At 44.1% G+C, this 11834-nt stretch overlaps 2 protein-coding genes across 2 annotated transcripts in view; one reads left to right on the top strand and one right to left on the bottom strand.

The window, feature by feature from the left end:
- Positions 1–255: 255 nt before the first annotated feature.
- LOC123458644 (translation initiation factor IF-2-like) lies at positions 256–993 on the bottom strand. The gene has a single exon (XM_045143498.1). It carries the CDS (start codon positions 991–993, stop codon positions 256–258), a length of 738 nt encoding a protein of 245 aa, XP_044999433.1.
- Smad4 (SMAD family member 4) overlaps positions 577–11834 on the top strand; it is a 65779-nt gene continuing 54521 nt past the window's right edge. The window contains exon 1 of the mRNA XM_045142713.1: positions 577–638. The gene's annotated coding sequence lies outside the window, so the exon portion shown is untranslated. The remainder of the gene's footprint in view (positions 639–11834) is intronic.

The following is an 11834-nucleotide window of genomic DNA, read 5'->3' as shown; positions in this document are numbered from 1 at the left end:
AACTACGGTTTCCCAGAGTCGGTGCTAGGCGGCTAAAGCGCAAAACTTGTGTCCATGTAGGTCCTTAAAACAAAAAGCCCAGCCCGTGGGACGCCCCTTCCTGAGAGGACACCGCCCAGCCCGCGCGCTCCGCCCGGGGCAGGCGGGGGCTGCAGCGCGCGGGCGCCTGCGCAGAGCGACTCTCTCGTCCCAGGGCGGGAGGCGGGGGCAGCCTGGAGAAAGGAGCGTCGTGGGGGAAAGGGCCAAACCCTGAAGTTACCCGGATGTGGTCTCCGCGCGCGCATGCTCAGTGTCCTCTCGACAAGTTGGCAGCAACAACACGGCCCCAGGTCGTCGTCGCCGCTGCGGTAACGGAGCGGCTCGGGCGGCGGAGCCCGCGTCGGCGCCCACCGGCTCTTGTCGCGAGGCCGTTCCCGTTACTCCGCGGACGTCCGAGGGGCGGAGCGGGAGAAGTGGAGCCTGCGGCCCGCTGAGAGAGGCTCTTCCCCCACCCCTCAGCGGGGCGGCGCTGGAGCTCACGGCGGCCCGGCGCCCCACAGCGGCCGCCGGGCCCGGACGCGTCGGGCGGGGGCCGAGGAGCGGCCCGCGGAGCGACGAGCGGCGGCGGGAGGGCGTCCCCTCGCCCGCGCCGAGCCCAGGTAACGCGCCCCGCCCGCCCGCCGCTTCCCCGCCCTCCGGCTCGGGCTCCGAGGACGGGGATCGGCCGGGCCCCGCTCGGCTCGGCCCGGCCCGGTGGGTGCCGACGGGCGGGCCCTGCGGCCCGAGCGCCGCGCAGTTGGCCGGACTTGAGCGGAACTCGCGCGGCTCCGGTGCCGCAGCGCCGCTCCTCTTTGTTGTGGAGTTTGGCCGCGGCGGCTCGCGTCGCCTTGGGGTGTCAGTGAGCGGCGGGGGTGCCCGGTCGCTCCCCTCGTCCGGCGGAGTTCTGTCTTCTCTTTGTCCCCCACTTTCCCTTCCTGGTGCTGGCGCCCCGGCCGCTTCGGTCCCAGCTTGCATTTGTTTACTTTCTCGGGCGCAGTGGGCGAGGGCGGCGTGCGGGACACGTTCTTTAGCGCCCCACAAGCCTCGCCTGCTCCCAATAAAACGTGTGTCCTAATAAAAGACGGAGTTTATTTTATTGTGAGGGCGACGTGTAGGGAGCGTGAGATCGGCGTGGGGTGCTGGCCGGCGGCGTCATCTCACGCCCCTCGCTGCTCCGTGTTCAAAGGTGTGTTGAGTCTGTTAACTTGAAAAGGCTCCTTTGCGGGCAGGGGCGGGAAGCCTTGTGAAGGTCGGTAGCTCTTCCACGAAAGCCGTAGTAAACCTGTTTTTAATTATTTTTTTAGTTGCGTTTTAGTTTGCTTGAAGTTACTCTTTGAATGCCTTTCGGTTTTGACCATAGTTCAAGGTAGAATTTGCCACTTGTTTAGTCTTAGCAAGATAACAAGGGAATTGACATTCTGCGGGTTTGTAAATCTTAACTAAATTTTAACCATATCTGGCTTTTTTGGGACAGATTCAGCATCCTTTTCGTCTCAGTAGCAGCTTGTTGATTTGAATGTTGGAAAAAAAAACAAGTTCTCTATTTTCTGCTAGCTGAATCAGAGTCTTAATTGAACATACAGAAATGCATTAATTTTATAAAGTAATAGACTTAGAACATATTTGAGTTATTTTATTGTAGATGAATGGTCTTTCCCATTTAGTAGCTGAAATACTTAAGTTGAAAAGTAGTTTAGAGGGTTGGGAGTATAGCTCTGCGATACAGCACTTCCCTAGCGTTTATGAGGCTATGAGTTCAAGTCCCAGTCCTGGCTGAAAACAAAAAGCTAGTGGCAAAAAAAGTCTACTTGAACGTTTTTGTTTTTCTGCAGGGGACTTATTTTGAGGACTAAATCTGGTATGATTTGTATGTGATATTCCAAATTGTGACTAATCGATTGATACAATTAACATTTGAAAATTTAAATTTTCATTTGTGTTTGTTCTGTAATGCTATAATAGTAGTCTCTACCCGTCCTCTGATTACAGACATAGGACACCATGCCCATCTGTTCATAATTTTTTCTTTCTTTCTTTTTTTTGGTTTTTCGAGGTAGGGTCTCATTCTCGCCCAGGCTGACCAGGAATTCACTATGTAGTCTCAGGGCGGCATTGAACTCATGGCGATCCTCCTACCTCTGCCTCTCAAGTGCTGGGATTAAAGGCGTGCGCCACCAGACCCAGTAATTCTTTCTTGAATCACTTTGCTACAAACACATGTAGAGGCAGGACTGTGTGCAGTCATTTTGGAGGAGCCTCTGGTCTTGGTTGTGATGAATTATACAGGTTTAAGTCACTAGTTAAAGCTTTTCTGAGAAATTGACAATCTTTTTTGAATATATTAATAAAAGTGACTTTTTGCTTTTTAGAGTTTTCCCTAAAGAAGTATTGCATCTTAATTTTTTTTCTTTAAAATTTTTTCTTATTTGAGAAAGAGAAATAGGTGGGGGGGGGGATGGGCACCCCAGGGCCTTCAGCTACTGCAAACAAACTCCAGATGTGTGCATCCCCTTGTGCATCTGGCTTATGTGGGCCCCTTACATGGGTCCTGGGAAATTGGACCTGGGTCCTTTGGCTTTATAGGCAAGTGCCTTAACCACTAAGTCATTTCTGCAGCCCCCCCTTTTTTTTCTTTTTCTTGTGTGTGTTTGTGTGTGAGTTTTTGAGGCAGGGTCTTGCTCTAGCCCAGGCTGGTCTCAAACTCACAGCACTCTTACCTCAGCCTGTCCAGTGCTGGGATTAAAGGTGTGCACCACCATGCCTGGCTATAATTTTTTCTTTTTGAAGCAGTGTACTTTTGTGTAGTTAAATACCTTTTGTATATAAGGAAAAAGAATTGCAAATCTGTTTCAGAAATAATAAAAATTTGTGCTGAGCAAGTAAGTCACCTTGAAATGCTTTGAACTAAGTTTTTTATTTTAATATTTTTATTACTTGCAAATAGGCAGGAGGAGAGGGAGATAATGGGCACACTAGGGCCTCCAGCCACTGCAAACAAACTCCAGATGTATGTGCCTCTCTGTGCATCTGGCTTTACATGGTTACTGAGGAATCGAATCCCTATCATTAGACTTTGCAGTGAAGTGACTTAACCACTGAGCAGTCTCTCCAGCCCATGGACTGAGGTTTTTTTTTAATGTTTTTTGTTTATTTTTATTTATTTGAAAGCGACCGACAGAGAGAGAGAAAGAGGCAGATAGAGAGAGAGAGAGACAGAATGGGCACACCAGGGCCTCTGGCCACTGCACATGAACTCCAGACGCGTGCATCCCCTTGTGCATATGGCTAACGTGGGTCCTGGAGAACCGAGCCTCGAACCAGGGTCCTTAGGCTTCAGAGGCAAGCGCTTAACCGCTAAGCCATCTATTTCTCCAGCTGGACTAAGTTTTATATGGTCTGCTCACCACTCATGTTAGCAGCTGCTTGAGTCAGTTCTGCTTTGTGTGGGGATGCAACATACCTATATTTGAAAATCACTTAAGCTACATCTGAGTTGAGGTATAACTTTGATTTGTGTGGGAATTTTTTTTTCTGCATTCTCCCCACCCTGTGCAGGACCAAGCATTAAACTAATTTCAACAGACCAGTCACACTCCAGTTCTCTCCCTTGGAAGTTGTTGTTGTGTCGTTGTCGTCCCCCCATTGATCCTGACCTATAGCAACTTTAGTAGACACTATTCTAATGGAGCTGTGAAAATTGCTGGGGGCTTCTGGTCAGGCAGTTAACCATATAGAATCTGCAGGAGCAGGGTTGGAACATTTAAAATGCATGTTTAGGCTTGTTTAAATTTTTGCCTATTTTGGTGAGAACATTATTTTTCTGCTGTTCGGACATTACCTAGTTCAGTTCTGTTTTCTACCCCTCTCGTTGATGCCCAGGCTTTTTTTTTCTTTCTATTTTTCATTCATCTAGAGTGGATGGGTCTTTTAAACTAGGGTCTCATTCTGGTCCAGATTGAGCTGAAATTCACTATGTAGTCTTCAGGGTGGCCTCAACTCAATGGTGATCCTCCTACCTCTGCTTCCCAAGTGCTGGGATTAAAGGCATATGCCACCAAACCTGGCAGATTGTGTTTTCTTAAAAAAAAGTGATGAGGAGGAGTGGGACCCTGAAGGTGATCCTTAAATCTAATCTGACTAAAGTGGGTTCATTGATTTCACTGTATGATAAATGAAAGTTAACAGACTAGCATAACAGTACAATTTTCTCAAATTATCAGATTTTAGAATTTTGCTCAGTAGTTAAGACTTGTTTAAAATAAGGGATTCATTATGGAATTTGTCAATAAAAAATAAATAAAATAAGGGATTAAAACAGTTGACAAATACATGTAGATATTGATTGTTCATTTGAACGAGTTTTAGTGTGACATTGTGCTCATCATACAAACATACCATGAGTCAGATTTAGAATTGTTGGAATTTATTTTATTTTAAAATGTGTAATTTTGAAGATGGGAAAGTTGGCTGAATTCCAGCTTCTCAGGAACAAGATATTTTAGGTTGTGTTATCTTGACACTATTCATGGTGTAATTGGCATCCAGGGCAATTTATTTTAAACATGAGAGTGAATGGAAGATTATGGTGGTATTTACATATGTAAAATAAAATGTAGGTGATCAGTTTCCTTTTAAAATTTTCTAAGAATACTCTTATTTATTCTTAAGAGAAGAAGAGGCAGATAAGAGAAAGAGAGAGTAGGCGTGCCAGGGCCTTTAGCCACTGCAAATGAACTCCAGAAGGGATGTGCCACCTTGTGCTTCGGGCTTATGTGGATCCTGGAGAATGGAACCTGGGTCCTTAGGTCTTGCAGGCAGGTGTCTTAACCACTAAGCCATCTCTCCAGCCATGATCAGATTCTTATAAGGTTCTTATAATAAAGTTGGCCCTGGCCCTGCAGATTATATGGTAGGTCAGATAGATAGCTGCTAAAGTCTTTCTACATTAAAAAAAATTAATATTACTTTGTTTTTTTATTTGAGAGAGATCGAGGCAGAGAGAGAGAGAGAGAAGGGGCATGCCAGGGCCTCTAGCCATTGCAGACAAATTCCATATACATGCACGACTTTGTGCATCTGCCTTACGTAAATCTTGGGGAATCAAACCTGGGTCCTTTGGCTTTGCAGGCAGGTGCCTGAACTGCTAAGCCATCTCTCCAGCCCAAGTCTTTTTCAGCTGCGATGATTATAAATACCTCTCAGCACCAGGACTGTATTATTTATATTTTGTGGGTTTTTTTTTTCTTCCTGAGGGTCTTGCTATAGCCCAGACTGACCTGGAATTCACTATGTAGTCTGAGGCTGACCTCAAACTCAAGGTGGTCCTCCTACCTCTACCTCCAGAGTCCTGGGATCAAAGGAGTGTGTCACCACCCCCAGCTGTATTGTTTATACTTTAAATGAGTTTTTTTCCAGTTTGGAAGACCTGTTGCTCTATGGATTTTATGGTTTTTGTTTGTTTTTGAGGCAAGCCCAATAGACTGCCCCCCCCCTTTTAAAATACATCTTTATTTGCAAGCAGAGAGATTGGGCACTTACTTTAATGCGAGAGAGCAAGAGAGGATTGGTGTGCCAGAGTCTCCAACTGCTATAGTCAAACTCCACGTGTGTGTGCCCCCTTGTGTGCATGTGCGGCCTTGTGTGCTTGTGTCACTTGGTGTGTCTGGCTTATGTGGGACCTGGAGAGTCGAACGTGAGTCCTTAGGCTTCGCAGGCAAGCACCTTAACTGCTAAGCCATCTCTCTAGCCCATGTTTATACAGGCATTGCAACACCCTAATGTTGCTAGGGATGGAATCTAAGCCATTATCTTTGCTATCATTGAGTTATATCTGCCAGCCCTTTTTATTGCTTTTTTAATTCCAAGGTTTGGGCAGTGGTTTTTAAGCTTACTTGCACATTGAGATTTCTTGGAGAGCTTTGCACAACAATGATGCTTGCTTCTACACACAGAAATTTTGATTTTTGTTGAACTAGGATGTAGCTAGGTTACAGTAGGGTCCTGTCTTCTTTGAATTTCATTGTGTCTACTTTTGTGTTTGCGTGTGACAGGATCTCACTGTGTAGCCCTGGGTGGCCTTGAACTTGGGGGCATTCCTCCTGCCTCTGCCCCCAGAGTGCTGGGATGATAAGCATGCACTAGCATGCCTGGCCCAGATTTACATTCTTAAAAAAATTTTTTTTGTTCATTTTTATTTATTTATTTGAGAGCAAAAGAGACACAGAGAGAGAATGGGCACGCCAGGGCCTCCAGCCACTGCAGACGAGCTCCAGATGTGTGTGCCCCCTTGTGCATCTGGCTAACGTGGGTCTTGGGGAATCGAGCCTTGAACCAGGGTCCTTAGGCTTCACAGGCAAGCATTTAACCACGAAGCCATCTCTCCCGCCCCAGATTTACATTCTTTAATACAGAGATAGATACATGTACAATGTAATCACAAATCTAACTTAATGGGTATTCTGAAAGTTGATTTTGCTTCAAGTCTTTCTCTGCTTTCCTCTCCTTTTCACCATACTCTCTGTCTCCTTTCTTTGTTTCCTGGTTTTTCAGTTCATTTGTACTGTTTAGTAGCAAGTTTTAGGAAGCTCTATTTCCCATGATGAGAAGTAGGTATATCATTTTAATTAGGAAGGTGGTCTTTTTAATTACTGTACTCTAAGCTGGACAGTGGTTAAGAACACTTCCTGTGCAAGTATGAGGCCCTGAGAAACCACTTGGGTTCCATCTCTAGGACCCACATAAACAGCTGGGTCTAGCCACTTTTGTCTATAACCCTGTCCTGTAAGAGAACAGATGCGACCAGGGAATGATGGCTTCAGGATCAGTAAGAGACTCCTGCCTAAGAAAAAACTGGTGGAAGAGTAATGGAGCAGGATGCTCATCATTCTGCTCTTGCCATTGCAGGCAAGTGCCCTACTACAGTGGGCACATGGGTTCATATGGGTGCATGCATCAGACATACACAAACATTAAAAAAAAAAATACAGTACTCTTAAATGCTGATTTATGCTCCTTTTAGGTGGTGGTGGGGTCTCTAAATTAATATCTAAATTTCTAGTGGAATTTGGTTTTCTTCAGGAGTTAATCTGCTTATAAGTTAAAAACTTTTCTGTCTACAAGTTTACTGTTTACTGGAGAGGAAAGTTGCATTGATTTAGCTTTTGCAGTTAGGGTTTGATCACTGAGAAGTTACTTAATTACCCCACCTTGGCAGTTCTATAGAGATCCTCTGAGAATGTTATTTCTCTTTCTTTATTTTCTGGTGGTGGGGGTTGAACCCAGGACCTCATACATGGCTAGGCCAGTGCTCTTCCCCTGAAATGCCCCCAGTCTCAGCTCTATATCTACATCACCTGTGTACCTCCCACGTGCTGCTCTGTAGACTTAGCTGCAACTCTGTTTCTGGAAGAGCTGTTTTAAAATACACATCACATTGGTCTGATCTGGCACACTGCCCCAGAGTGGGAATGGACCGGGAGGCATGGCAGTCTTTTAAGAAAAGGCCACTTGATTGTACAGGTTGTGGTTATTTATATTTCTCATTTCTTATTTCTGCATTTGTTTGTGCATTTTGATCAACACTCAAGTATTTAAAATCTATCAAATTCCAGCTTACGTTATTATTTGGTTTTTCGAGGTAGGGTCTCACTCTAGCCCACGCTGACCTGGAATTCGCTATGGAGTCTCAGGGTGGCCTCAAACTCACTCACGGTGATCCTCCTATCTCTGCCTCCCGAGTGCTGGGATTAAAGTGTGCACCACCATGACTGGCTTTAAGCTTAGTTTTGAATCTTAAAATAGTGGTTCCCAAAATATGCTGTATAGACTAAAGGTTCATGAAATCAAAATTATTTTCATAATAGAACTGAAGTTTTCCCCTATGTTCCCTATGTGCAGATTGCACAGCTGCTGTAGGAGCAGTGGTGGGCTCTTTGACAGTGTAGTTGAACCAAACCTTGAATCTTTACTGTGCTGTGCACATCTGGATACATGTTAAGCATTTTGAAAGTTGCCAATTTTACTAAGAGTGTCCTTAGTGAAACAGTAAACAGCTTTAATTTTTAAAATGTCTACCTGTAGTATTCAGTCTGATAAACTAGGAAGTGTGGGAAGCATTTCTTTGTGCTGAAGTGCAGTGCTTGTTTCCAGGAAAAGCACTCTGATGGAGCTGCACGCTGAACCAGCTGCTTTTTAAGTGGAACATCATTGTTATTTTTACTTTACAGGATGACTGATAGCTACACTATAGTCACTCAGATACAGATATTTGAAAATGAAGTGGGCCCACTGCTTCAAGGAAAATAACTGTGTTGCCAAAGAAAATATGATCTTGCAAGGGAAAATTAGATTTTTGGAAAACTTATTTCTATCGACATAATTTTGCCAGTTTTCTATACTTGAATAATTTTCTAATGAGATTGGTGGTAGTTTTTAAGAAATGCCATTTAAAGCTGGGTGTGGTGCCCATGCCTTTAATCCCAGCACTTGGGGGAGAGTGGTAGGAGGATCACCATGAGGTCAAGGCCACCCTGAGACTGCATAGTGAATTCAAGGTCAGCCTGGGCTAGAGTGAAACCCTACCTCAAAAAAAACCAAACAACAACAACAAAAAAAGAAATGCAATTTTAAAAAATATGTATTTCAGCTTGGCCTGGTAGCTCACACCAGTAATCCTAGCACTCATGAGGCTGAGACAGGAGGATCACAGCAGGTTTGAGGCTAAACTGATCTATATAGTAAGTTTTTTTTTCTGATTTATTTTTATTTATTTATTTGACACAGAGAGAGCGTGAGCAAGTGAGCACAAGAGCAGTAGCCACTGCAAACGAACTCCAGACGTGTGCCCCACCATATGCATCTGGCTTACGTGGGACGTGGAGAATTGAACCAGGGTCTTTAGGCTTCACAGGCAAGCGCCTTAACCACTAAGCCAAACCCATAGTGAGGTTTAAGATAGATTGGACGACTGAGTGAGAGAGACCCTGCTATTTTAAGTAACTAGCATTAGTATTTTTTGACTAGGTTACCCATGTTTTATTACAGTGTCCATGATTTTTTAAAATTATTTTTTATTTTTACTTGTTTGAGAGTGAGAGAGAGAGAAAAAGAGGCAGCAAGAGGGAGAATGGACGCACCGAAAGGGCCTTTATCCACAGCAAACATGCATGTGCCACCTTGTTCATCTGGCTTACGTGGATACTAGGGAATTGAGCCATCTCCCCAGCCCAGGTTCATGAGTTTTGTATTATATGCATGCTTTTTGAGACTGTTAATTTAATTTTGTTCAGTTTTTTCATGTTTGGGAATGTGCATATAGCTTGGCTTGAGATTGCTGGATTCAAGGTCTCAACCAGAATTGTCAGGATTGTCTCTTGGCTGTGCTTTAGTTTGCTTGCAGGTCAACTATTCTCAGCATACAGGTTTAGCATGGTGTCTCTGCTTCTTCCCTTTCCTTCCTCCATCCCTTTTCTCTACCTCCTCCCTGTAGTTCCATTAGAAGGCCTGGAGCTCTTTTCCATCTCTGGGACTACAGTATGGAAAGAGGTTAGTTCTGGATAGTCAGGCTGGGAATTGTCTTATCTGCCCATCACAAATACCTGTTGTAGACAAAACAGATGTTGGGTATGGTGTTTTATCAATCCTTCTCTTGACTATTCAGACAGGGTCTCAGTGTACCCCAGGATGGTCTCTACCTCCTGAGTGGTAGGATCACAGGTGGTGTGTCTCACCATACTGAAATACAACTTCTAACTTACTAATTAGGAAATGTTTAATTCAGGTGGAATTTTGTTTTTAAGTATTTTATTATTATTTGAGAGAGAATGGGCACACCAGGACCTTCTCCAGATTCATGTGCCCTCTTGTGCACATGTGCAACATTGTGTGCTTGTGTCAGTGTGCACCTGCTTACGTGGGACCTGGAGATTCAAACATGAGTTCTTAGGCTTTGCAGGCAAGCGACTTAACTGCTAAGCCATCTCTCCAACCATGTTTAAGTATTTTAATGTATTTGCAAGCATAGAGAGATAGACAGAAGAGAGCCTCCACACAAAATTCCAAAGACATACACTGTTGCGAACCCAGGCTGGCAGGCTTTGCAAGCAAGCATTTTGAGCCGCTGAGCCATCTCTTCAGCCACCGAGTTTTTGTTTTTTTGAGCCAGGGTATCACTTTATAGTCCAGGCGGGCTGGAACTGACCATGTAATTCAGAATGTCTTGAACTCTTGGCAATCCTCCTGCTTTCCAACTGCTGAAATTGCAGGCATGAGCACCTGGCTTCAGAAATGCTCATTTTGAAATAAGATTATTATTGCTATTACTTTATTATTATTATTATTATTTGTTTGCTTGTTTTTTCAAGGTAGAATCTTGCTCTAGCCAGGTTGACCTGGAATTCACTATGTAGTTTCACAGTGGCCTCGAACTTGTAGCAATCTTCCTACCTCTGCCTCCCAAATGGTGGGATGAAAGGAGTGTGTCATCACGCTCAGCTCTTCTCTTTCCTAACATAAACTTACTCCAGGCAAAATATTTGTGATCTTGTTCCATCTCTTTTTTTCCTTCAACCTGGAAAATTCTTCCCACTTTAGTGCTACTCTACCTACACTCTGATACTCTCCACATGAGGTAGATGTTAGTGCCGCTCTACCAGCACTCTGATATTCTTTATATCCCTTCTGGTCCCCTCTACTTGAAATTAGGCTTGCCCAGGCTGTGTAACCATTAAAGATGTCTCTAGACATTGCCAAGTGTCCCCTGAGTAGCCAATGATTGGCATGGCCATGTGATTGTGGCCAATCAAGGTGAACTTAAGTAATAGCTTTTAAAAGATAGTGCCTGTGCCGGGTGTGGTGGTGCACACTTTTAGTCCCAGCACTTGGGAGGCAGAGGTAGGAGGATCACTGTGAGTTCAAGGCCACGCTGAGACTATATAGTGAGTTCCAAGTCAGCCTGGCTTAGAGTGAGACCCTACCTCAAAAAACCAAAAAAAAAAAAAAAAAAAAAAAAAAAATAGTGCCTGGGTTGCCCCATCCCTTTCCATGCCGCTTAATACATGTGTAGAGATAGAGCTTCTGTTTGCCAGCGTCATCTCTAAAAGATGTTTGCGGACAGTGACCCTGGATGGTCTGTGAAGAACAAATAGCTGAAGCAGAAAACATCTTGGTTTTAAGCTATTGCTATTTTGGTGGTCATTTGTAATTGCAACATAGTGTATGCCAATTTAACTTAAGTATCATGGTAAAAGCATGGACACTCTAGAGAGAGCTTAGCAGTTAAGGCACTTGCCTGCAAAGCCAGAGGACCCAGGTTCAATTACCCAGGACCCACATAAGCCAGATGCACAAAGGGGTACATACGTCTGGAGTTTGTAGCTGATGAATGCCTGGCATGCCCATTCTCTCCATCCAACATAAACTTAACTCTTTTTGCTCTCAGATAGATAAATAATAATAATAATAAAATAAAGATTTACCTTGTTCATATATGTCACACAGCCAGGTATAAAGTATCTTTAACATTTTTCCAAGTTGGTCAGTATTTTGATTTTACCATTAGTTCTGAGAATACTGTTTCACATAAATACTTAGTATAAAATGGCAGAAGTATTTTTAAGGTCATTTCAAAAATTGTTGGAAATTCTGCTCTAATCTTAGGCCAGAATTCATTGAATGACTTTTTAAAAATAAAACTTGAATCAGGACCCCCATTTCCCTCCACAGTGCAGGTTTAAAAAAATAAATTTATTTGCGTGTATGTTTATGTACACCAGGGTCTCTTGTCACTGCAGACAAACCCCAGACACTTGTCACCTTAT

Source organism: Jaculus jaculus, chromosome 2, assembly GCF_020740685.1.
Source record: "Jaculus jaculus isolate mJacJac1 chromosome 2, mJacJac1.mat.Y.cur, whole genome shotgun sequence".
NCBI classification, from domain to species: domain Eukaryota; kingdom Metazoa; phylum Chordata; class Mammalia; order Rodentia; family Dipodidae; genus Jaculus; species Jaculus jaculus.
This window is presented reverse-complemented; position numbering and strand designations above follow the sequence as displayed.